Genomic DNA, 27,858 nt, shown 5'->3' on the forward strand with positions numbered 1-27,858 from the left:
AGTGTCTAACCTCAATATATTTAAAGTTCTTGATTAGTTTATATAAAAATAAAATTAAAATTAACAAAAAGTCTATGTTCACGAACAAAATTTATGTTCTTTTAAGTGAAATGCTTGGATGAAACATATTATTAAAGTAATAATTTAATGATATATTTATTCGTTGTTTAATTTATTTTTGGAATGATCTAATAATAATTTTTAATATAATACGGGAAAATTAAAATTTTAAATAATTAAGAATTAAATATAACATTACCTAAAAGATTAGGAACGGCTGTTTAGCCAATTATTTAACTTCAAATAAAAAATAAAATAATAATAATATGTATAAAGCCAACCTGAGCCATCTTGCTAGGCAATATATCTTCAACAACAACAAAATATATTTACATATCTGGAGGGTGAGGCCTAGTATCCGATCCACCATATACTCGACCTGTGAAACCCGATATCATTGAGCTTTTTTTTTTAGGGTACAATAATTTGGAGATATAGCAACCTCAAAGGGAGGAATTGCATATCAATACCGCTGAGCTATGCTCATGTTCGATATCATTAAGCTTTCGAATGGATATAAAAGTAAACGGCAAACACAAATAATGAAATAATTATGTGTAGGAGTTGGAGTTCTATTAATATTTCTAACAACTTCAGATATTCTGGGAAACAAACCACAGCAGGAATAAACTATAAGAAAAGAAGAAAATAGGTGAAACCTATCTTGGACTTTGAAAACTAAAAGCCATAACAATTCTGTAATTGGGGAACAAAGTCCCTCAAAAGTCAAATAAGTATAAACCGTAATCCCCAACTCCCATGTTTAGCAGCTAAAGCATCAGTATTTTTTGTTGCATAAGAAGTTAACATTATCAGTAAACGAAACAGTAAAGTACATCAAATCAATCCCCATGAATTGCTCCTACTCTATGCATCCCTGGAAAAAATTTCACACAACCACGGTGTACCATGTGTAAAACAAAATGTAAAATAGGAATCGGGCGAGGAGACAAACCAGCGCAGCAACTTCGGGTTGGAACTCTAGCTGGAACAGCAACCACCTTTCTTTACCGCAGAGACGTCCTTACTGATGTCGATTTTCTCCCCTTTAGCTACAACGGCTGATGCAGCCGCATCGTCACTAGCTTCCATCGCCTTCTTGCTCACTATGTGGTATATTTGTGTAAGCACTTCAGCAAAGGCATTGTCCACGTTTGTGGCTTCAAGGGCAGAGGTTTCCATGAAGTATAGGGACTCTGTCTCAGCAAATGATTTTGCATCCTCGGTCGAGACCGCCACTAGGTGGCGTAGATCTGATTTGTTGCCAACTAGCATCACTACAATGTTGGGATCAGTATGATCTCTCAACTCCTTCAACCACTTCTCAACATTTTCGTATGTGGAGTGTCGAGTAACATCGTACACAAGCAGGGCACCAACTGCCCCTCGATAGTAAGCACTTGTAATCGCTCGGTACCTATAAATTTGAGAAGATTATATGACAGAAGAGAGATGTGGAAATGTAAGGCAATTAAATTATAAGGTGAAACTAGTTAAAAGTCTGTCACGCAGGTCAAGCTCCCATTTTCAGTACAGATAAAGCTTGTTCACTCGAGAATTATACATGAGATATATACAGGCATTAAATGTAACTTTTTTGATCGTTTCCTAAATTCCTTGCCTAACAGTACAAAATGTGACAATCATCTACCGGCAGCCATCCATCAATCGTTAAAATTACCCCTCTTGTGAAAGGTTAGAATTCCATTTAACTTGCACTCACCATGATATAATGAGAACTGAGTCAATCTTTCCAGATAAATAAGACAGTAAAAGTAGATCTTATAGCTGCCTGCAGAACCCCAAGATATTAGCGTTAATGGGTTCTGCCAACCTCAAAGACCAGTTAAGGAGGTGAAACTGTCTCATATAGTTTATAAACAACACTCCATGTCAACCATTTTTACACGATAAGGGATGTGTATCAATCTTTGAATTAGATGTTCACATAAACACAATCTCGCATAAACTGTAGCCTAACCTATACTACTAAATGATATTCATTGGCACTCTCAACCCAAACACTAATTTAAGGAGGTGAAGTTCTTCTTCACATTTATAAACCAACACTCAACCACTTCCATAATTGAGGTGGAATAACCTAACACAATGCCTAAAAATGGAAAGGTGGTAATTATTTTGAAGAGAATAGTAGAGAAACAGTAAGCTTTATAAAAAGTTGATGTTACAGCTGAAAGTCTTCGGTTGTGCAATTTGTACTGGCAAACACATAATGTCTGAATTACGCAACGGGACCTTCTACTTTAAGCCTAAAAGACACGTTTCGAGCATATGCATTACCAAATGAAAAATTGCATTTGGATCTATCAAAAGGCCTATCATTTTGATTTGCTATCTCTCTTGTTCCTTTCTCTGTGGTGTTTTATGGAGAAGGTAGCATCTAGCATGATAGTGATGGAAGCCTTTCATTTAGGTGCCAACTACCGATGCAAATTATACAACAAAACAGAGCTCTATTTTCTCCTAAAATATCTCTCAACCTCCTCGTGACAGTAAACTTTGTACCATTTTCAAAACCACTACAAAGTTTCCACATTTTACTTCACATTCTTTACTCATATTCATGGCATTGACACTACCATACCAGAGAACACAAAAATCAACCCCTCTTCCCCACCAGGGAAAAGAAGGAAAAAAATCAATCAATTCAAATAGTGAGTGAGTATCAGAAAAGAAAAGACTCCTGTTTAGCTATAAATAATCTACGTTTGAATAAACGTCCTTAGATCCACCAAACCCTTCTGGTACCCCATTACAATCGATCAACAACTAAACCTATTAAACAAATGAACAAAGAAATCGAAGGTAATAGAGCAATTAATTTAGGGGCAATTACATATCAAAAAGACCAGAAGGCAAAAAGCAATAAAACAATAACAGAGGCCCATATGTCACATAACAATGTTTCCACTAAAAAAGACAAGGACCCAGATCATAAAATCAGAAACAAAGAATAGAAATGAAATGGAAAAGCAGAGGCAGAGAGAAAAGAGTTTTTCACCGTTCTTGACCAGCGGTGTCCCAAATCTGAGCCTTAATAACCTTGGAATCAAGATTCAAGCTCCGAGTGGCGAACTCGACCCCAATGGTGGACTTAGATTCGAGGCTAAACTCGTTTTTGGTAAACCTAGAAAGCAAATTGGACTTGCCAACGCCAGAGTCTCCGATTAAGACCACCTTAAAGAGATAGTCATAGTCGTCTTCAGCTCTGTAGGCAGCCATTTCTCAGAACCCCTTCAAAAGGACAATGAGAGAGAGAGAGAGAGGGGTTTTCTTCCAGATCGCGGACTTTCTCTCTCCACTCTCTCACAGACCACAGTCACTGTAAAAATCTTTTCTTTTTCCTTTCTTTTCTACCGGAGCTGTGTTTTTTTTCTTTTTGGAGCCTTTGTTTTGTTCAAATCAAGAGAGTGGGAAATGCGGAGGACCCCTCTGGACCTGGGCAGGACTCCACAGTCAAAAGCCAAACAAAGGGAGAGGGTTTACAAATTAAATTAAATGTCCATTTTCAAAACATTTCAACTTCGAGCAGACAGGATTAAGATTAACCCGAGGAAACTGTCTAAATGACGTCACTGTCCTCCCTCGATTAGATTCCACTGTCGGAATTCAGAAGGATAATTATGGTATTTGCTCACAACATATGGTTTTTAACTTTAATTGTGACCTCAGTTGATGTATGTGATTTTGTGATTTGAATATATTGTTTCTTTAGTTTTAGTGCTTTTATTTGCAAGTATTTAAAAAAAAAAAAAAAAGAAAAAACAACAACAACAAAAAATTTTTATTTTTATACTGAACTGTCAGTTTGTATTCTAAGCTTTCTATTTTATCCTATTGTGTTTTATAGACGTATCTTTCAACTTTTACCTTAAATTTGAACTAGTATAGTAATTTTGACTTACTAATAAATTATTGTGTGAGGAATTGTTTAAATGAATGATTAAATGTATTTTTGTCGAGTATTAGATTGATAAAGTTGGAAAGAAATAGATATCAAAATTGGTTTTCATACAAAATTTGAGGGTTTTTGACAAAGGCACTCAATGGTTATTTTGTGAATAGATCCAACTAAAATTTTGAATACACAAACTACCAAAATTTAGCCTTAAAATTTTGGCAAAATACACGCTCTAGTCTTCCAAAAAAAATAGACATCTCAAACCCACTCATACTATGGATACTTATGAAAATGGTATTTCAAGACAAATGATTTCTATAGGAGTACTTGGGACACAAATACTATCTTTAACAAAAAAAAAAAAAAATAAAAGAAAAAACTCTCAAACACGCCATTCAATAGCTTATAAAATTATGGTTAATTAAAATAAATGCACCAACATCAACATGAGTTTGTAATTGATATATGTATCTTGACCAAGATATCATGAATTCAAATTCTTACACATTCACTTGTTATATTATTTTTAAAAGAAATCACCAAACAAACATATCATCCTTCGAGAGAGAAGAGGCTGTGTGGGAAATTGGCAGTGAATGAGATTGCACAATTTCCCCTCACTTACCAAAAGTTAAGGCACCACCATTTTCCTTCTGATCTCTCTTCCATTCCACCCTTTTAACTTTTTTCATGCTTCATAAAATGGATAACATACATTATTCAATTCACAGTGAAAGAGAGATGGAGATGACACCAACTAACCGAGACCCACCAGGAATCAGTGATCGGAAGTCAAAATCAGCAAAAAAGGCAGACAATTTCAGGCTGCCAATCTGATCAAACAACCCATTTTTAAATCCTCACTTCACTAATCAAGTACTTGAGAAAAAAACGAGCTACCCAGTACCCATCCCCCAACGCCGTTTTGGACAATTTCTCCCTATTCTTCTTATGGTCCAAACACAACCAGAACCTTACCCAAAGCCCTGGAATCTGTGATGTCACATGGACCAATTACCTCATCAGCCTCTGATTCCCTCCATCTTTAAAATCCTTCATAGATGTTCTAATGGGTCGATCATTAATTACCAATTCTTTCACTCTGACTCTGTTCAAACCCCCCAATAAGGTAGGGTCAACAAGCTCTCTTTTCCTTTTTAATCATCTCGATTCTCTACCCCCAAATAATAATCTCATTATTCTGATTTCTCAACCCTCCACCTAACACTTCAATCAAATGAACCCAACAACTCTATCATTATTATTATTATTATTAATTATGGAACATAACCCAGAATAATAGACCTCGGCCTGGCCCCCAATTCAAAGGAAAAAACCCCCAAATTGACCATCATGCTTGTCACGTCTTCTCTATCATTGAATTGCACAGCCACATACGTCCATTTCAATATTCCTCACCCATCGGCCATCACATTTAAACCTCTGAAAAAGAAAACACCTTTGTCTTCTTCAAACACCCCCCTGTATTTTCATCACATTATCCTAATCCGATCCCCTTTTTTCTTTTCCTTTGTGTTTTCTGGGCTCCAATTGGGTTCCAAACTCCATCAATGTCCATCTCCGAACTGCCATTTTCACCTCCTAATAACATCGTCACTTCCACTCCCAAGGTTCAGAGGGTATCCAAATACACTTCGGACAGACTGCTGGAGAAATTCTTCGATGCCACAGAATTTGGGTTCGATTACGAGACAAGTGGCCTCTGGTCTCCCCCTCTCCAACGCAATGTCTATTTGAGCTCTTCGGGTCAAGTTTTCAATCAAACGGATTTGCAAAGGAGACTCGAGACTCTGTTGAGCTCGAGGCAAAAAAGTTGTTTCAAATTCAGAGTAAGCTGCTTAATCACACCACTTTCTCTCTCTCTCTATCTAATTAATTTAGATTTCCTATGTGTTTTAATTAATTATTTGGTTCCAATTTGAGATCTGTAAATGTGTGTTTATCAATGGGTTATTTAGATGAATGCAGTTCAAATGTTGTAGGTGTTTTGGTGCTCTGTGAGGCAAATCTAAAAGCTTCCATCTTTAGTACGGCTTCCACTTTTGCTCTTTAATGGAGTTCCACAGTTCGAGGGTAGACAACAAAACTACATACAGTTCTAATTTGATTTGTTTATTTTGTACAACTTCAACAGTAGTACTTCTCTATTTTGATAACACATTGTTGCTAATCCAGAGTTCAACCCTGCAACACGAAATCCCCTTTTGTTCAATCATTTTTCCCTTTTTCTTTTTCTTTTTCTTTCTATCTTTCAACTAATTATAGTCAGGCGTCTGGTCAGAAACTTATTGTTTATTTTCAAGATTCCGGGTGAGATTTTTGTTATATTTTATGTTGCTAATGATGTGATTTGAAGAGAAACACGTAGCATTGACACAAATTTTTTATTTAATACACAAAAAAGGAGGAGGTGAGATTGGATGGAATCCAATGTTATGGTTAAAAAGGAAAAGAGATAAAAAAAAGAGGGGGGGTTTTGTTTTGGGGAAAGTGTGGATAAAACAAAGTGGCATAAGGGTGAGTTTAGAATCCACAGATGGATCTGCCTCAAATTTGGAGCCACTGAGAGGGCTGAGCTATACGATATACAATATATATATAGTATTATAGGCTGAGGCATTTTTGGACTTTGGAGTTTGGAAAAAATATACATGGATGAATTAAAATTGGGAGAGGTCCAAAAATACACAACTCACGCACTCAAGGGAGTGGGTCCTGTAATTGATACCTTTGCATGCAAAATTACAAAACCAATAAAAGGGTCACACTGTAGATTTTGGTTGGTAATTTGAAAATATAAATATGAAAACAAGGATTTAATGGAAATATAATTTTTTGTTTTTCAAATATATGTTTGGCAGTAGATTTGGATATTTGAATTTGAATTTCTTTTATAATATAGTTTTTTTAAATCTAATGCTCTCAAGTCTCACATGCTCAGTTCTAGCTGTGACTCTGAAGAGTCTGCCACATTTTTATTCTCTTTTCATTAAATTAAGATTTTCTACCACTTATTGGGAACAATCCACCCACAGCCACAAGTACCTATTTCACCTACTAACAATAGTAATAATAAAAATGGACCAAGTTGTTCTGGGTTGGCGGCCCAGGAGAATTCACAGCCCATTAAGTTCTTCAGGCCCATCCCTTTTTTTCCCGCTTAAAATGAAAAGAACCAGAACCATTTTTGGTGAATAATGTGGGGTTGGAGTAAATACTAATTATGTACTTTTAAATTATGTAGAAGCACATAGACACAAGCAGTTGAAGAAGAGAGATGGGGTATAATTAATGCAACGAATAAAAAAATGAAGGGCATGGTGTTCGTTGTGTATGTTGGTGAAAAAATGGTTGGAATCAGAGAATAGAATAGAACAGGATAAAAGGTTTGGGGGCATGGAATTGGAAATTAATGGATAAAATATAAATCCTGTCCAAGCGCAGACCCCTAAGCTGTTGACAATGGGGGCCTCCTCTTGTAAACATTCCACACTGCCTCCCAATTTTGTGCCGACGCCCTTTGCTTTCCTTTCATTTATATTATTTTTGTTTCCGGGTCACACTTTACTCTTCAATTCAACTCAAATTTAAACAAAACAAATACGTGTCCCCACCTTGTCCTCCAAAATCTAATGTGACAAGTGTGCGACAAAAGTACCATGTTGATTAAGAAAGAAGAATATCCATGTATAATAGAATATTAAAATTTATTTGATAAAACAAAAAATAAAGTCACGCAGAGTTTAGTGATGTATATACACAGCGATTAGTGTCAAATTTTGGACAAATAGATTGTTTTTATTGAGTGAATTGATCTTATGGACCATATTTTCAAAAAAATAAATAAATAAATAAAAGGTGCAAGAATGGTTGAGAGGGGTATGACAATGGGCACGAGGGTTGTCTTGATAATATTCTTATCTTAACATATTAAAAAGGATGGATTTTTTTTTTTTTTTTTTTTTGAGGTATGGGCTTCTTGTTGTTGGGTTTTCTTTTTATGCTTGACTTTTTTGTATAAAAGAAAACAAAATCCAACGTCAATAAGTGGAAAAATGAGGGATTTATGCCTTGACTCGTTAATCTATGTTCTAATTGGCATCGTAATATATTAATTTTAAATTATTTTTACTTTGATCCATCATCTGTATATTGTTTGGGAAATGATTGGTTTAATGTTCGTGCCAGATCCCTTTCCTCAAATTTGTTGCTTGAGATGATACAATGACAAGGACATAAGACTTCTTGTAGTATCATCTACCTCGTTTTATACTTATTACAATGTTCAATCTAGACAACTGTTAAGAACAACGGTACCTTTAGTACCCAAGTATCTTCAATGAGATAATTGTCCTTTCTTATACACTCAAGATTATTTCTTTTCTAGAAATGTGAGATTTTGTTTGTAATCATCTTACAAATCCAACAACGAAAAACCTCAATTACAGAATCTACGTGCTCGTGAGAAATAAGAAAAATAATTTTGACATCATTCATATTTACAAATTGCTTACTTTTCTTGAATACTTGATGGATACTTGTGCTAGTATTCATTCATGGTTCGAAGTATCCACAATCTTTTGCTGATTATATGCTTCGTCAATTGTCCTTTTTTTTCTTTTCTTCTTTTGGCCTTTTTAATGCCGGCTTTCAAAAAGCTTTATTGGGTGGAAAATGTAATAAATTTTTCTTCTTTCCGCCGCCTCAAGAGTTGAATCAATAAAGCATTTTGAAGCAGCCTATATTAATGACACTCGTCTCCTCCACTACACCTCTGCCTGCTACATCACAAAAAAATGACATTAAATTCAAATATATATCTTTTTTTTAATTATTTTAGGGAACCGCAGCACACAGAGTAAAACACGGTCTCTTCGATAAATAAATAAATTTTAACAAATTATAAGAAACAAAAAAAAAAAATCAATTATAATTTGTAACCTCTAGAGAGAGAAAATGCCAAAATTATGAGAAATCTTATTATTTTCAAGTTCGCACATGGCAGAAATTTATTAGTTTCGGCACATAGAAAATAAATAATCATACAAATAAGAGAAACAAACTAATATTTACCATTTTTTTCCCTTAAAACTCTCAACTTCATTAAATTATACTTTAAATTTTGGACATGTGTTACAACTTTGACCTTAAATTTGATAAAATGTTGCAATAATTATCTTGAATGTTAAGGGAAATTACTCATTGTTACGATGTCTTCTCATTTACTCTCTTAACCTCACGTTGAACTCAGGTGCCAAATTCGCTTCCGCCATTACAGGCAACATGCAACAGCGCAGCATGATTTCAGCGTTGGAGTGCTCATAAATCATCTTCCCACAAAATTAAATTAAAGAAGCAAATACAATTCAATTTGAGTCTGCCGTGGAGACACGGGATTCTCTCTGTCTCTGTATCTTGATCTTCTGCTGACTGCCACTGTGGTCGGCGGCGACCTCACGACACAGCCCCTTCGCCCTTCAATTCCCATTTCTTTTTAAATAAATAGTCAAAAGCAAAACCCATTTGATGTTGACCTTCTTTCTCAACCCCCCTCAGGCCTTACGCCAATCTTCCCCTGATTTCTTCTATAAATAACCTCTCTCCACTCTCCTCTGATCTCCAAATCTCTAATTATTCATTACTCAAATATTTTTGCATTTTTCCATGGCTCGTTTTCTAATCCTCACTTGGGCTCTCATTTTCCTCCTCATATTCGCATCTTCTGCCGCCAGAACGACGCCGTGCAGCAGCCTGTTTCTGGCCTCTCTCCCGAAGGGCCCGGTGCCGGCTTCTACTCCCAGCAACAGAGGCCATGCCGCCGCCGTCGACCAGAAGCTCAGTGGCCGACACCTTATACAGTCCGTCCCAAGCCCCGGCGTCGGCCATTAGGATCTCTCACCCAGCTCAATCACTTCTCAAATTCTTTTTCGTATTGGAGGATTTTATTCTTTAATTAAATATATAGATATACACCTTCACCACCTGTACACAATATCATATCATACCGGATCCATACATATTATTCCCACATTGCTGCCGTGCCCCTCTCCATCTTTTCTTTTCTTTTTCCACTCACAACACATATATACACAGTTTTGATCAATTTTGTGAAATTCTTTACTTCTTCCTAATTCATTTAAATTAAAAATGTTAGATTTTTTTATATTAAATAAAAAAGAGACTACAGAGTTTAAGGTGAGAGATTGACGAAAGGAATCAAGATTACCGAGAATTTCTCTATATTTGGATAATTTTACAAAGAAAGAAAAAAAAAGGCCAAAACTAAATTGGAAAGATTTTAAATGAGTCAGAACTCCAATACCTATACAACCTATATTGTTCTTAATTTATTAGTCAATATAAAAAATGAAAGAAACATCTATAAGATTTTGATAAAATATTATAATTAAAATTTGTCTCGCATAAAAAAAAAAAGATATTTGTGTGCTCTAAATACTATAAAAAAAGAACCCATAACATTGAGTTTTAATTATTATAATTTAAGCTTTTAACCGATCGAAATTTATTTTAAGAGATTGAAATAAGTAAAAAGTGGCGTCATAAAATTGGGTGAAACCAAATCTTGAAATGAATGGCAAAGAAAAGGAAAAATAAAAAGGTGTCCCTGTAAATCAATCGTTGTCGTATATTTCTATGGACCCACTAAATATATGTTAAAGCCAAACAAAACCAAATGCCACGATGATAATCACCGTCGGTGCGTTTCTTTCAGAAATTGAGGTGAAAAATCACATCATCCCCACGGGAGAGATTATTTTTATTTTATTTTGATAGAGCCACTGCATAATTAAAGAAATATTTGACTCTTCACCGGTAAAAATCAAATATTATTCTCGCAATCATTTAAAAAAATGACAATTCATTATTCTTACATTTTTCTTTTTTAATTATTAAATATTTAATAGTAACGAAGAGACAAGATTAATCCTCATCAATCAAAAGTTAAGTTTCTGCCAATATGCCCTGTGGGTTTAATCCCAATGTATCAATCTTTAGTGACCAATACTAAAGTCTACTCCTGGGGTTCACTTGTGTAGTTTTCACAATCATTATTGCATGATTTCTCTTTTCCTTTTCACGAGCCATTTTTTCATTTTTATTAATTGGATTCCCAGTAGATCCCATCAATGTTTGGATTATATATTTGTTCAACATGATGTCCAAATTTTTGTTACAAAATACTGAAAATATTAGTCTTTTGAATACTTATTTAATTGTTAAAATATAACGAGTAAGACTAGTAGCTTAATTTCAAAGTTTATTCTATAAAAAAAATTACAAACTCTAAGAACTCAATAATTTATTATGATTTACCTAATTAAAAGATGAAATAATTTGTTAGAATTTTTTAAAAATCAGAACTAATAAAAACATTAAATAAAATAATATATAGATAAATTAGACAATAACAATCATGAGCATATCTTAGTGATAATTGGTAAATGACATTATCCGGAAAAGAATATTAGGGATGATAAAATAATATAACTAACTCTATAGCTCACAACGTAACATTAGAGTCATTCTATATCACTCCTCCGGATCGTCCATGCTTTTATAACGATAATATATTGGGTTGGATTATGTGATTTTCTACATATTTGTGGTCATAAATCAAGGCTCTTGATTCAGGCATTTATTTATATAAATTAAGTCTACCCAAATGATAATTTCATAAACAAATTAATTAGATCCAAAACATGATGAAATGGCTTGATTATTGTATCAGTGTACGTAATGATGATACAGGCAAGTTTCAACACAAGGCAGTCAGACGATGGATGCCTTTTTTCTTTTATTTTTTCCGACAAACGTGGAATAGAAAAGGAAAAAGAAAAAGAAATATCAAATAGCGCAGGCTTTGTTGTTATTTTCAACTCCAAATAAGGATACAAAGAAAAGAATATCGTGGAAAGCAAGGCATATTTTGATATCGCTAGCCGTCAACTTTGACAAACTTCAAAAAACCCACGTCCACGTCACCGTCCTTAATTAATTACGTTATTATTTTTTTTTTCCAATCTTTAATTAAGATTACATAATACGCGAGCGAAGAAGTGAAATTAATTAAACTGCTACTACTTAATTAACTAAACCTTCATATTAACTGCACTACAAAATAATGAATCATGATCCTCCGTTTCATTTTTCCAATGTCTCAAACAGAGGATCTTATCCTATATTCGTGCTTTTGACTATTGGAGATTGGGACTTGCGATGGAAAATTAGGCGTAGTTTCCGTTGAATGGAATTCTTATATTTATTTCTTTTTTGGGTTGGAATATGTCATTTTCCAATTCCCAAACCAAAATTTTCCTGCACATTTGTGATCATAAATCAAGGCTCTGGACTGTGAGAATGAGACAATTGTCCCCCATCTGGAAGTGGAAGATGCCATTTTTTCCCACTCAAATATGATAATATTTTTTTTTTCTGGGTTCTTTTCTTTTTCTTCTTCTCCGGACGACGCCGTTTAGGAAGCGAAGAATAGGGCTTTCAAGGCCCATAAATAATTGGGCTCTCATCTTCCCTTGGCCCTGAATATAGTGGGCCAAGCCACGCACCGTCGGCTGAAAGCTACTAGACCAATGGGACAAGGAGGAGAGACCGCTTTTCTTGAGAACTAACAACTAAAGTAATATATTTATTTTATTGAATTATAATTATAGCTATTTTTATTCACTAAATGATAAAAACATCATTATAGAGACACGGGGTGGAAATCGTAATTTTGAATGAAGCTATAATGACTAGTGGATGATCAATATCAAAAGTTGCATTAATAAAGTAACTTAAAAAAAAAAAAAAAAGGCACATGTTGCAAATGGATAAATAATGTTGGTTGAGTTTGATTTAAAATTATAGAAACAAAAAGGCCCAATCTTTGCAATCATTTAGAAGTAGGTCAAAATGGATTTTGAGTCGCACCACATTTAACAATGCATAAAGCGAAAAGTCTACTGGCTAAATTTGGAAAATTAACTTAATATTCCAATATATAGCATTAAGGGTGCACAAAAATAGTAAAAAAAATCGAATCGATTAAATTAAATTAAATTAAAGAACAATTTCCACTTGATTAAATTCAATGTATCAAATAAAAAGCACAATAAATATTCGACTTTCTTGCTCTTCTATTGATTACTTATTATTTGATAGGAAAAATATGATAATGATAGAGTTAGAAAGTTAAAAATATATTAGAAGGAAAGAGGAGAAGAAGACGGCTGGGGCATGGTTGCATGAATCAAATAATGACGATTTTGTTTGTTAATTGAATCTACTCATCCCTTTTCTCCTCTCTATTTGTTTGCTTTTTCTTTCATTCTTTTCATTTTATTTTGACTTTCATGTATTATTGTTTATAATGATAAGATTATATATAATTATTCCTCGTGGTACTAATAAATAAAGATCACGTATGTCAATTAATTGAACAGCCTACTAAAATGATAAACAAGGATTATGACATATCTACTTAACTTTAGCACGAATATCTTTTTCTTTTAAAGCATAATAAAATAAGATTTTCCTAAAACAAGAGAAAATGAGTACACATCAAATCAAAACTTAAACTTAGCTACCTAGGTAGCTAAGAGAACTTGCCCTAAATTTGTGCCACCCTGTACGTACCCACTCATCCAAGTAGCTTGAATAGATTCCTTTCAGGCTAAGGTAAAAAAGATTACACTACAATAAAATAAATAAATAAAATTTGCCAACAAAATTTTTGACGGGGAAGCCAGATTTTGTCGCTATAATGCACTTATTTCGTTGCTAGTCCCCTCGAGACTACAAGTAGTTTCGATGGTAGAATTTCGTACAAGTTAGTTGTGGTTGTATTGGTTGCAAGTGAGAAATGTAAGACACTTTAAGTGTGTGCATTTATAACGACAAAACATGAGTTTAGCTGCCAAAAATATCCTATAACGAACGAACTTTGGCTTCGTTGCCATAAGTGTTTTCTAATTTAAAAACTTTTATCCCAAACATTTGGCAACAAAGTTAGGTTGCATTATATCATAGGAAGTTTTGAACTTTTGATGATAAAATTAATTAATTACCTCGACCAAATTAAGTGATGTTTTTTTGTTCTTAAATATATGTCATCATTTTTTATAGGTAGGGCGAATATAATGATGCATGAATTTCTTCCCTTTTATAATAAACAAGCTTAATTTGAGATCAATATATAGGTAAATAGATTTAATTTTCTCCTTGGTTTAGTATTGGTCGGCACTAGATGTGGTTTAACTTAAGCATGGTGTTGGACAAATCCAATATTCGTACATTTTTCTCCTTACGAGTAATCTATTACTTTCTTTTTTCTTCCTTTAACATTCTTATTTGTTAAGATTAAACATCTCTGGTACGTAGAGTAAATTATCCTCGTAAAACTTTATAATAAAATAATCAATAATAACAAAACATGTATTATAGATAATAGAATTAGACTATCCATAAATTAAACTACAACCTTTGTAAAATACTTATCATATTATAATGTGTTAAATTCAGTATTGTAACCTTTGATTGATTTTTATCACAAAGATTTTTCCAATTCAATACGCTCATGATGGGAGGATCAGAGAAAGCCACTTTAACCAAGATTTCCAACCAAAAAGAGAAAGAGAGATTTATTTATATATCTTTAATTTCTAAAAGAAGTATGTACCATCAAAAACCCATTCCTCCAAAAGCCTCAAAAGTCAAACTTTTTAACAAAGGTGGTACGCTATGTGTAGTTTAACATTAATCATTATCCAATTTCTGACTTTTGTTATAGCACAATAAATATAGATGAAAATTGAACTTTCACCTTTAAAAATAGAAGAGAACTATAATTACAGACTTAATATAATTTCATTAAAATTGGAGTCACACTATTATTTGAAGTGAAAAGACAAATTTTAACTGTGATGGGAAGGGTTGATTTATTCACAAATATTAAGTTCCATGCCAAAAGAAGATTAAAAAAGCATGTTTGACTGAAATTCAAACTATGGACAAAGTCCCCAGCATGTGCTTAACTTTTGGGCAAGTTTTTCAAGCCATCTCCACTTGTTCTCTGGATAGCAATAGCATGTATATATTATATGCTATCTTTCTTCTACAGTGTTCTTTCTTTTATTTCATTTGAATGTCATGTCAAAACAGAAGAAAAAGAAGTGAAAAAAAAATCCCACGTGGAGAAAGGAAACAAAACATTAATGGATATGGGTGAAAGAAATGAAAATTACAAGGTGGGTGGATCTGTTACATATTGATGGTAAAATATAGTGTTGATGGATTGAATGAAGTTATGAACACCTTAAAGGAATATTTCCACTTTCACTATTTGTAGTGGGTGCACATCAAATACACACTTTGGTCACCTAAAGTTCCTTTTGCCTCTTGTGGAAAGCAGACCAATTAATTAATTGGATTAAATAAAGAGAGCAACTTTGACCACTCCAAAACCAATAAGGAATTTCATTTCTATAATGTTTCACAAATCTCATGTGCCCTTGTGGATCCTTGTCTATTTGTTACTATATTTATAAATATATTCTCAATCAAGAATATATATTATATAAAAAGTTCTTAATTTGATCCGGCATGGTTTATTTCTAAAGTTTTACTGTGACCTCAAGATGTATGTAAGAAATAAATTTTAGAACATTATAGAAATTTAAAAGAAAAAAGATGGTAAGAAAATGAGTTTGATAAAGTTGAAACGATCTCCTATCTAGAAATTAATTTATTGTATATTATATCGTTTTTTTTATGAAATTAGACAAGGTGGGGTAAATTGGTTCAAAAAACTCACATACATGAAAAAAGAAAATTTGAATAAAGTTTCTTTAATTAGTAGGTAGTAGGCAGTTGATATTTGAGTGGTTAAAATAAAGGGCGTTTCTGGAATTGGATAGGTTCCCCTAAAACCCCTCCAAGTTGTGCCGTACGTGGCTGCTCTGTTTCTGCTATTAACGAAACGACATTATAAAAGTCAAACAAACACGCCCCTGCACCTACACTAATACAATCTGACTCATCGTGGGACCCACTTTTTTTCTGGCTTTTACCCTTTGGATTATTACGCAAAAACCCCTACCACTACAAGCCTACCTCCTTACCTAACCAATTAGGGGTTAGGGGTTCCTTGGTAACAAAAATACTACTTAACGGTAAAAGGGGCAAAATTTAAAAAAGGAGTAATGATTTCTACTTTGGTTTTAGCAAGACGATAATGATCTTTATCCATACTCTAAACCATTCTATTATGGATAAGAATGACTTTTACTTTTATCCTTTCAAAAAAATAATTAAATTAAAATATATATATATATATATATATATATGTTTCTAAATTTATAATCTATTAAATCCTTATCGATCACTATTATCATTATTGTTGTCCTCCCTGTCGATCACCACTAAATCATTGTTATTATTCCTCGTTCCTCGTTTGTTGTCATCGTGAAGCTCGATCTATATCGCTCCTTGGCTATCACCACCATTGATTACGTCTAGTCACGGTATCCCTACATGTCATCTTCAAATCTCAATAATGAAAGGACAAATTATTTGTTTTAAACGAAGGAGTAAATTTGTTATAAATGTTAGGGCGATCGTTCGTTCTAGTATATATTTGAAACAACACTCATTATGAATCTAGTTCCTTATTCGATCTGAAACAAGCAAGAATAAATTCATAAATTTGTCTACACATAAATTCATTTTTTGAGTACATCTAAAAGATCTATACTATTTGATTATATATATATATATATATCTATACTATATCTTCCTCATTTTTAAGTTGGCGTGAGATTCGATTCACACTATACATTATTATAAATTTCTTTGTAACACACCTATAGCATCATTATATAAATATTAATTCTTATCTAATATATAAAAATTTATGAATATTTTGAAAGTATGAAATATTTAACTTTTTAGTTATTTCCAAGAATATAAGTACAAATGAAATCATGGTAGTTAGTTTTCGTATCTATAAAATGAAAAAGGCAATCTAATAATATATCATCAAGAATAAGCATATTCCAATAATATTTTATTTCAATATCTTGGATAGTTTCAATCCATCAAACAAATGGCCACTAAAACTTGTAATTATTTGTGTATCACTAAGGGTAAGAATCTTCTCAATAGAGTTTACAATGCAAATATAAATGAGGAAATGTATTATAATAAAAAATAATGTACCCACCGATTTGGTATGGGTGATCTAATTATATCTCATTTCTTTAATGTGTAGTTTAATTATATCTTTATATATATAAAAAGAAAAGAACAATAAATGATCGAAGTATCATGAACCTACTCCTCCCAACCTGAATTTACTAGTATAACCTCTGTACTCTTAACTGTCTATTTTGATGGTTTGTTGGGGTTGTTTGTTTGTTTGCTCAATGTGAGTAAACAGATATTTACAAGAAAATTATTTTTTGCCTTTATGAAAAATGAAAGTAACGAGCTCTTTACATGTATTATGTGAAAAAAAATAAAATAATTTAAGTTTATTACGTAAGGTAAAAGGAGGGGAGAAAATGAAAATAGTTAAAGAAAGTGACATTTACATAAATAATATATAACATAAATATGTATTTTTAAATATAGTAAAAAGTTTGAAATTTTACAAAAGTAGCATAATCAAAATATCAACACAAACTCAAATGTAATATAAAACGTGCTAAAAAAGTTCTTAGCATAACTCAAGGGAATAAAACATTCACTACTATTTTTTAATGTCAACGATTCAATTTCTCATTTTAACTTTTTAATTAAAAAAGAGAAGAAAAAAATCACACTTATACTATATTCGAAGAAATGAAAATTTGTGACATGTTTGAAACTGTATATCTAATTTATGTTATATAGTCAAATTTATATTAAAGAAATTAATCCACATACAACATATACTTAGATTAGGAGGGATTTTGAATGTATTAGAAATATCAATTGAAGAACGTCTTCATTTTAAACTTAAATATATGCTAACTAAAAACAAAAGGAAAAAAATCTAAAAAACAAGAACCTGATCTAGTCTATCTTCCTCATTTTATTAATAAAAATATTGTTTAAAAGAAATTAGTAATTCAATTTTTGGTCGGAACATAAATTAACTAGGTTGACAACAAAAAATGTACGAGTGTTCTTTTTAGTGACTAAACTATATTTATAGTTACTTATTCATTTTTTGATTTTGTTTTTATTGCTTTTGTTGAATTTGGACCTTTTTTTAAATTTATTTATTATCTAGGATATTTTTATGGTTGAATTGGTACATTTATCGTAACTTAATTTCAAGTATCTTACTAATTGAGTTTCACGATATTTACTTGTCTATCGCTTAGTAATGTTGTAATTTTTATTTGAGAGAAGTATTAATTTCATTACTAAAGTAAAAAGACAGCTAAATTCAAGATTTTTTTTAATTAAATTATTGGTGGTGGAATAAATGTTTATGAAATATATGAAAACTTTGGAAATGACAAATATAGTAGGAGAAAAATATAGGGGGGATGGGGAAGGACAAGAAAATAGAAGAAAAGGACATTTGATCTCACATAACCTTGTTAATCTCACCATCCTCCCAACCAAACCCTAACCACAAAATACATTGCAATTTTCATTTTTCATTTTCCCCCAAATTTGATTTATTTTAATCCACGTGATTTTCCACGGCTTCGCTTGGCTTATGACGTCACCAGTGACATCCCCCCACCAAAAAGTCCCAGTTACCCTTGGTATTCCTCCTCATCCGAAACAGTCCTATTACAGCCGTCCACGTGGACACACCTCGGGACCGCAACAGGACCTCCCACTCAGGTACGCCGTGGACCACGCCATTTTTTTACCTTCACGCGGCGCCCTTATCAAGCACGTGTCCGTATAACAAAAATGAAAAACCCTCACTGACCAGGACCACGGTTCTTCCGCTGGTCCTCGCCGCAGCCGATGCTCCCTCCATTTGCGGGTCCCACCTTACTCTATCAGTCCTCCGACGTGGCCAGCTCCGGCGGCCAACACGTCGCGATTGCAGGAGCAGCGGCAACCGGGAGCGCGTGGGCTGAAACTTACTCGTAGCCAGTTGGCATTACTGGGTAGTCGATTGGCCGACCTTATCCTCTTCTTTCTTACATTTTTTTAATTGCAATATATAAATATTTTTTCTCCAGAGAGGAAAAGGAATGCAATTTGGGAATTGTTTAGAGCAAAGAAAAGGTAGAGGAAAAAGAGAGGCTGTAATGTGACTCCTTGGCTTGGAGAGAGACCAAGACCAAACCCTAGATTTTTCAGTCCCAAGTAGCAAATTTGTTCATTTATTCCCAACAATTTCAGATCCGACCACATACTCCACTCCCAACGATATTTCCTCGCTTTCATCATTTTGCCGCTGGTTAGTTTCCATTTCCCGTTCTTCTCTTTCTGGTGGTAATCTTTTCTGCATCTTGCTCTGTAATTTGCATTTAATTTTTGTTTTCTAGTTATATTCATGTTTACTTTCATCGTACAGCTCATATCTATGCAGGATATGGTATTTCGGAAGGATATTGGTGGATCATATCATAATTTGTACATCATTTTCTTGATGCATATGAGTTCTTGGTGCTTTGGATATGCGATTTTCCTGTGTAATTAGTTCTTGGTCTCTGCGGTGACGCTTTTTATGTGATACCCGTTGCAGATCTTGCTTAATTATAGACACCCGAGGAGGAGGAAAACCCGTCCCTGTGTTTTGTGAATACTCTCTTTGAGATTCTTTGTGAAGCTTCTTTGATTTGGGAATTTATCGTAGGCTATTAAAGATGATGTCAAAATCGTATACTAATCTTTTAGATTTAGCTTCTGGGAATTTTCCCATCATGGGTCGTGAGAAAAAACGACTTCCACGAGTAATGACTGTTGCGGGGGTAATATCGGAGCTTGATGATGAGCAGGCAAATAGTGTGACTTCCGAAGGTCCTTCCTCAGTTGTGCAAGACCGTATAATTATTGTTGCCAATCAGCTTCCTATTAAAGCTAAGCGTAGACCAGACAATAAAGGCTGGAGTTTTAGTTGGGATGAAGACTCTTTGCTGTGGCAGCTAAAGGATGGTTTACCTGAAGATATGGAGATTTTGTATGTAGGATCTTTGCGGGTGGATGTTGATTCTACCGAACAAGATGATGTATCACAGCTTTTGTTGGAGAGGTTTAAGTGTGTTCCTGCGTTTTTACCTCATAACATTCTATCAAAATTTTACCATGGTTTTTGTAAGCAACATTTGTGGCCACTCTTTCATTATATGCTTCCATTCTCAGCTACTCATGGTGGTCGGTTTGATCGGTCTCTGTGGGAGGCATATGTAGCCGCAAATAAAATTTTTTCACAAAGGGTGATTGAGGTCATAAACCCAGATGACGACTTTGTATGGATTCATGATTACCATTTGATGGTGCTGCCTTCCTTCTTGAGGAGAAGGTTTACAAGATTGAGAATGGGCTTTTTTCTTCACAGTCCATTTCCTTCGTCAGAGATATATAGGACTCTGCCAGTGAGGGAAGAGATTCTTAAGGCACTTTTGAATTCAGACCTTATTGGTTTTCACACTTTTGACTATGCTCGACATTTCCTGTCTTGTTGTAGTCGGATGTTGGGTTTGGCATATCAGTCAAAGAGGGGTTATATTGGGTTGGAATATTATGGAAGGACCGTGGGGATAAAGATCATGCCTGTTGGAATTCACATGGGCCAGATGGAGTCAGTTTTAAGACTTGCTGATAAAGACTGGAGGGTGCAGGAGCTCAAGCGAGAGTTTGAAGGAAAAGTTGTCTTACTTGGGGTTGATGATATGGACATTTTTAAAGGGGTCAATCTGAAGTTGTTGGCAATGGAACAAATGCTAAGGCAACATCCAAAGTGGCAGGGAAGGGCCGTTTTGGTACAGATTGCAAATCCAGCTAGAGGAAGAGGGAAAGATCTTGAGGAAATACAAGATGAAATACAGGAATGCTGCAAGAGGATTAATGAAAGTTTTGGACAGTCAAATTATGAACCAATTGTGTTCATTGACCGGCCCGTTTCTCTCGCTGAAAGAGCTGCATATTACACGATTTCTGAATGTGTTGTAGTCACAGCAGTGAGGGATGGTATGAACCTAACTCCTTATGAGTACGTTGTCTGCAGGCAGGGAACTTCTGGATCAGATTATAGCTCTGAAACTAATGGACCACAAAAGAGCATGCTAGTCATATCAGAGTTCATGGGATGTTCCCCTTCTCTTAGTGGTGCAATACGGGTCAACCCATGGAACATCGAAGCAACTGCCGAAGCATTGAATGAGGCAATATCAATGGCTGATGCTGAGAAGCAATTACGCCATGAAAAGCATTACAAATATGTGAGTATACATGACGTGGCATACTGGTCAAGGAGTTTTTTCCAAGATATGGACAGAACTTGTAAGGATCACTTCAGAAGAAGGTGCTGGGGAATTGGATTGGGCTTTGGTTTCAGAGTTGTAGCACTTGATCCTAGTTTTAGAAAGTTGTCTATTGATGCCATTGTAGCTGCATATTCGAGGTCTAAAAGAAGGGCTATACTTTTGGATTATGATGGCACCGTGATGCCACAAACTTCAATTGATAAGACTCCAAGTAAACAAGTTATTTCAATCATTGATTCACTTTGTGATGATGTTAGGAATACTGTTTTTGTTGTCAGTGGAAGAGGGCGTGATAGTTTGGGCAGCTGGTTTTCTCCTTGTGAAAAACTTGGGATTGCTGCTGAGCATGGCTATTTTATGAGGTATTGTCTTTTTTCTCATTTCCTTTTACAATATCCCCCATGAAATCTTGTTCATCCATCTATCTACCCGTTTATCTATATATATTGCAGTTTTTTGAATCTTGTAATTTATCAGGTGGTCTGCTGATAAGGAGTGGGAACACTGTGGGCAAGGTAGTGATTTTGGTTGGATACAGATTGCAGAGCCAGTCATGAAACTATATACAGAAGCTACTGACGGCTCTTCTATTGAAACTAAGGAAAGCGCCTTGGTGTGGCACCATCAAGATGCGGACCCTGATTTTGGTTGCAGCCAGGCCAAGGAACTGTTGGATCACCTTGAAAGTGTGCTGGCAAATGAACCAGTTGCTGTTAAAAGTGGTCAGTTTATTGTAGAAGTGAAGCCACAGGTATTTATTTGTACATTAAACTTCTTAAATAACATAAATTGAGCCTTTCATTTTAATTTAAATCGATAACTGCATGTTACGTTACCATATTATGTTGTGCTTGGTTGTTTGGCTGTGGTTTTGAAGAACTGGTAGGCAGCCCTGTCTTGATATGCTCCAAGCCACTTTTCACTCACGTGCATAGATTATAAATACAGAAATAGTAGTAATCTTGTAGGGAAAATCTACCGTGTTATAGGGTAGTTTTATGAAATCAGGGTTGGGGACCACGGTAGAAGTGTGTAATAGTTATTAAATGTATGGGTGGAAAGAAATATAAACTATACTTAGTGTCCTAACTTATTAGACTTGGCACAATTAAATATTAGCTCAAGTAGAAAATAAGTTTATATAGGATGAGACCTTGAGAATAGCTACCTCATCAGTTATTACTTCTATCTACCTGATCGTTATATATTGAACTGAGGAATTTCTGTATCCCTCTCATACGTGGGAAATTTCTGAGAAATGGGGTGCCAGTGCGCAGTAGGCAATCATAGGCCATTCTGGAGAAGCCATCTTATGCCTTACGAAAGATCTGTGAGGGAGAAGATGATACGTTCACATTTGTTAACAATTAATCAAGATTGACCTTCCATGGTGATGGAGAATGAGTAAAAATTAAAGTTCGTTATGCTTTGCTGTTAAACAAATAAAATATATAATTTTCACCTCAAAGCTCATCGGTACTATAAAGTTATTTGACCATTCTAGAGGGGGTTACAAATAACAATATTTTTTGGCAACTTGTTTTGATGGGAGGATTTGTTGGTCTATTTGTGTGAGGAGAAGCTTTGATGGAGAAATTAACCACTTTCTTTTTTTTTTTTTTGGCCTTTCTCATTCGTACTTTTTTTTTTCCCCTTTCTTTTGTTTCATTTTGACTATACTATAAAGCTTGAATATGAGAAGTTCATATCTTTTTGCAAGCAGTCAACTTATTTAATTGAAAGATAGTCGCCTTTATTTTTCCAATGATCAAAGATTGTCAATGTCAATGGCGTTACATGATATTTCATGCATGTGGAGATAAAAGATTCGTTGTGTTTTGGTAGACAAATGGGTTCTGGCATTTTTCTGTTTGTCTGTGCTTTTGCTCCTGTCTTTTGCCTCTAGTCCATGGTTTATTTGTAGACCCTTGCATACATAATGAGACATACCTTTTGCATTCCCGAAACTTGAGAGTTATCTCGCCTACTAAGACTTTATGAAGATTGAATCCAAAATCTCCTTTAACTTTCAGGGAGTCAGTAAAGGTTTGGTGGCTGAAAAGATCTTTGCGTCAATGGCGGATGCAGGAAGACGGGCTGATTTTGTGCTATGCATTGGTGACGATAGATCTGATGAAGACATGTTTGAGATCATTGGTAATGCTGTATCAAGTGGCGTCCTGTCTTCCAATACATTAGTTTTTGCATGCACAGTGGGACAGAAACCAAGCAAAGCCAAGTATTACTTGGATGACACAACTGAGGTCATAAACATGCTTGAAGCCCTTGCAGAAGTTTCAGATATTTCTTCCCCACCAGAATCCCCTTGAGAATCTTCTCCATGGCAGCAGTTACATACATGCTCCAGTCTCTTCTCCTTATAAGCGAGTGACAAAACGGACGTCGCTGGCGGACGATTAGTATCATATTTCATTTTCTGCTCTTTTTGGAAGTAAATTAACACGCAGGAAAATGGAAATGGCTTAAATTAGAACCACATCTGCGTCTTGTTCTGAAACGTACAGTGGATGCAAAATATGAAATGGGGGAAAGGCATTCGTTCTTGGCATAGGACTCGGTGAGGATGGAATGGGATTTATATGGACTGACTGACTTTTGGGATGTCACAGAAACAAGAATCTGGAAGACAATGGTTGAATGATTTGTGAATAATCTTTGAGGCCCAACCACTGGTTACTTCCACAATCCTCAGAAGCGAGTGTTGTAATCTCACTTCCATTCTTTTGGTTCTGAAGTATTTGGGTGGTGGGATGTTCAGATCAGATTGTTTGGAGTAGAAAGTTAGATACAGAAGCCTGAGCTCGTCTTGTATTGTGAAACTCTATCAACTGGACAACATAATGATGTCCTTAGCCTCTTTCTTGCTCATTTTTACTTCGTTAAATTCTTGAGTGCATTTGTTTTCTCATTGATACTTGGGACCATTTTTATTTGCTTATAAGAAATCTGTAAATCTCTCCTATATTAAAGCCTTTCTGTTTAGATTTGCAGTACTTTTTTGTTAACAAGAATGTGTTTGGTAACATTGGACTGGTTTATTCTAGAATGTGGGGTTTTTCTTTCTTCTTCTTTTGAGGTGTTGGATTAATTAATTAGTGTAGATAAAGTGAAGGCAAAGGGCAAACATTGCTCTGCTGTCTCTGACTCAGCTGCTTCCTCGTACTTCCTCGCAAATTAATTTCCAACAGGGTCGCCATTACTTTATTCTTATTTATTTTTTTGATGGAGACCGGCATTATTAATTGCAAAGCTGTTGAATATTTCCCTTTTTAATAAACAAATTAATTTAGATTTTTCTTTTTCTTCTTGATTTCCAATTTATTAGACAGACACATATTGTTGCATATGACACATTTAATGCGGTGATTGACGCTTTTGTATTTGGTCTACTACCTGTGTAAGCATGTCACATTCTACTACTAGACATAATTTGTTTGATGTATCTTGTCAAACCTAAACACCGATCAGTTATTTAGTAGTGTATATTTCCTCACGTAATACTTTACCTAATATGTCATCCACAATATAACTTTAGTTGTACTAATCACACTTTTCTTGTTGCATAAATACTGGAAAATAAATCTTGACGTAGGTAAGAACCTCTCTTCTCTTGCTGTGGTCATGTCTCTTTGAAGTTGAAGTTGAAGTTGGTGTGTCCTAATATAACTTTGAAGTCCATCTTAGCCAATCAAAATCCTTCAACAACCAAATACTAATGAGTTGTTTGTTGCATATGATGTTGGAGGGTGGGTGAAATGAAGCTGCCTTTTGAGCTGGAAACAAGTTTTCATGTCGGATTGAGAATAACAATAATAGTAATAATAATATTAGCATCAAACAACAAACATAACGTATTAAATTCTAACTACTCAATACAACACATTAATACCATCAATACTCATGTTCTTCTCATGCTCCCCTCCTTTAAACCAACAAACATTTCCCACCTTTTTATGCTCTCTCTTCTACCTAATCACTTCTAATTTTTTCTACCTAACATCTTCTCACTCGAATCGAATACAAAACGATAATCTCCTGATTAATATAAGTTTTTGATGTATAATTTTGTTATTATTATTCTTTTTAATGTGGAAATTAAACTTTGAGTGTGTGTATATTTATGCAGTGGGGTACCAAATACAGTAATATAAAGTATATAAAAAGAATGGAGGACATGGGTCATCATTTTTGCCAACACTTAATTCAAAAGAAAAAGGAAGATGCCATGATAGTGACCTCAAAATTATGTGCATTATATTTATTTATATCCATTCAACTTCAACTTGCAAGCATCGTCCATTCCGCCTTTACACCACAAATCTTTGTGTCCAAGTTTCAATTTTTAAATTATGTTTTCCAATAATGTCATTATACCCTACTCTTAGGCTTCTTTTTTAAAAGACTTGTGTCGTTTTCTTTACAAAAAAATATAACAATTGCTTGATTAAATTTTTTTCAATTGAATTTCTAATCATAATGGAGCTGGGTCTTTTTTATTAATGGCATAACAGACCTAGGTTAGCTCAAGCGATTAAATTCATTAGATTGAATGTGAATGTATGAATCCTTATTGAACAAGAGTTAGGTCAAAAATGGGTTTTTTTAGGTTTTCATAAACTGAAGATTAAATGATTGCACATTTTTGTAAATTGTTCAGTAACCCATATATTATAGGATAAGTGTGACTGTATAATACAAATATTTATACAATTCATTGGAAAAAAAATTGGAAATAGTTTATACAGTACTACTACGCCGAGTAATCTGCGTCTTCTCATCGATTTTGATCTAACGGTCGTGGAAGCTAAGCATCCAACGGCTGACATTGGCCGAACATTCTCCTTCCATCCTTACGAGCCGCCGTGGAATTTAGCGACTCGGCGGCGATAAATAAACCCTACTCTGTACCACCGTGTGTCCAATCTTGAAACCCGGAACGACGGTGAACCGGACCCGAGGCTCGGATCCGGATCCTATGGTGGAATCGTTCATATCGGCCGGCGAAAACAACGTCTCTTCGGTAACGCATTGCATGTAAACTTCGGAGAATCTGCTGTTCTTCCTCACTTGGAAGATCGTGACGTCGTCGTTCAGTGAAAATGCCAAGCACCGGAGGAGCCACACGCGCTTCGACATCTCGGCGAAGGCAGCGAAGAACGCCGTATCGGGGACACGCCCGGCACTCATAATTTTCCTCTGGTTGAGATTACCGAACAGAGAGCACTCCATTTTCGCGTGGACGAGGTGGAGGTATTTGGACCGGGTGAATTTTGCGAAGGAAGAGTTAGGGTTTTGAGAGAGGAAGATTTTAGGGTTTAATGGTTTGAGCTTCTTGAATTTATCGAACATGAGGTGGTTTTGTTGCTTTCCGAGTGGTAGAGAGTCATTTTGGAGTATGAAACTCGGGTCGGTAGTGAAGCCCTCGAACATGGTTTTGCAGACGAACGATTCGAAAGCGAAGCTCCGATGTGTCGGCTCCGGGAATATGGTATCGGAATCGACGATACATTGGACGGCCGCGTCGAGGTTCCAGCTTGCGGATTCCATTTCGCGAATCATCAATTTCACGAAATTTCTGATGGATCTTAGAGTATAGTGGAGGAATTGGGCAAAATGGGTTGGATTCAGCAGAGGAAATTGAAGATTATCGAACATGGATAACGAACCGCTTGCCGTTAGCTTCTTCTCCAATGACTTGTTGAACGAAACCGATTCGCCAAGCTTTTTCTTCAACGAGGCAATGCCGGTATCCTTCTGCTCCGATTCAGCCTGCAATTTCTTAATCATTATCTCGTAGGTTTTCATCAAACTCTGCTGTTCCTGAATCTCTGATAGCATTAATGTCACTTGGGGTGAGAGATCGAGTTCTTTCTTCAAGAAGCTCCGTTTCAACTCTGAAATGTTCTTCAATTCGTCTACCACCGCCTGGTCTGCAGCTTGAATCGCGTCGCTGTTGTAAGGACTCTGTGCCATTTGGAGCTCGGCGTAGGCTGCTTTAATTGAAGTAACGCTCGCAAAAAGCTTCGCAACCAGAGCTTCCATGACTGCCCTGTTTCGAGCTTTGACATCTTCTTCAGTCCTGTCAAAGATTTGGGATTTTCCTCCATGGACACTCGAATCTTCTTTGAACTTGTCATGGGAAGCCAGAACGCAGATGCCATTACTTGACGCGATCCGAGTTGCGTTCCTGAGATTGATTACCTTCTGAAAAGTCCTGGCGAATCTCGTCTTGCTCTTCACAGATGATTTGGGTTTGATCGCTTCCATAAGAAAGAAAAAACACACACCCACACGCCCAAAACACAGTTATGTTGAACTCAAAAGGGCTGGGTTCCAAAATGGAGCATAGAAGTGGAAGATTTGGTGATTGGCGAA

The 27,858-nt window shown here is 35.0% G+C and overlaps 4 protein-coding genes across 5 annotated transcripts; 2 read left to right on the forward strand and 2 right to left on the reverse strand.

The window, feature by feature from the left end:
- Positions 1–701: 701 nt before the first annotated feature.
- Positions 702–3,526, reverse strand: LOC111012453 (ras-related protein RABA1c). The gene is made up of 2 exons (XM_022286608.2): positions 3,083–3,526; positions 702–1,477 (listed from the first exon to the last, which is right to left on the reverse strand). Exons 1-2 carry the CDS (start codon positions 3,301–3,303, stop codon positions 1,042–1,044), a joined length of 657 nt encoding a protein of 218 aa, XP_022142300.1. The 5' UTR covers positions 3,304–3,526; the 3' UTR covers positions 702–1,041.
- A 1,566-nt stretch (positions 3,527–5,092) lies between these two features.
- Positions 5,093–6,218, forward strand: LOC148213460 (uncharacterized). The gene is made up of 2 exons (XM_088125532.1): positions 5,093–5,832; positions 5,986–6,218. Exons 1-2 carry the CDS (start codon positions 5,554–5,556, stop codon positions 6,013–6,015), a joined length of 309 nt encoding a protein of 102 aa, XP_087981658.1. The 5' UTR covers positions 5,093–5,553; the 3' UTR covers positions 6,016–6,218.
- Positions 6,219–19,217: 12,999 nt separating this feature from the next.
- Positions 19,218–24,552, forward strand: LOC111012295 (putative alpha,alpha-trehalose-phosphate synthase [UDP-forming] 7). Of its 2 annotated transcripts, none has more exons than XM_022286387.2 (4): positions 19,218–19,433; positions 19,551–21,824; positions 21,940–22,213; positions 23,496–24,552. In XM_022286387.2, exons 2-4 carry the CDS (start codon positions 19,843–19,845, stop codon positions 23,790–23,792), a joined length of 2,553 nt encoding a protein of 850 aa, XP_022142079.1. In that variant the 5' UTR covers positions 19,218–19,433; positions 19,551–19,842; the 3' UTR covers positions 23,793–24,552. The 2 variants fall into 2 exon arrangements, with proteins under 2 accessions (XP_022142079.1, XP_022142078.1); XM_022286386.2 differs by having other exon boundaries at positions 19,722–21,824.
- A 1,570-nt stretch (positions 24,553–26,122) lies between these two features.
- Positions 26,123–27,750, reverse strand: UNE1 (intracellular protein transporter, putative (DUF641)). Its single transcript, XM_022286685.2, has one exon. It carries the CDS (start codon positions 27,748–27,750, stop codon positions 26,353–26,355), a length of 1,398 nt encoding a protein of 465 aa, XP_022142377.1. The 3' UTR covers positions 26,123–26,352.
- Positions 27,751–27,858: the final 108 nt, after the last annotated feature.

The sequence above is a fragment of the Momordica charantia genome (assembly GCF_013281855.1).
Source record: "Momordica charantia cultivar OHB3-1 chromosome 1 unlocalized genomic scaffold, Mcharantia_2.0 BLBB01000001.1, whole genome shotgun sequence".
Lineage (NCBI taxonomy): Eukaryota > Viridiplantae > Streptophyta > Magnoliopsida > Cucurbitales > Cucurbitaceae > Momordica > Momordica charantia.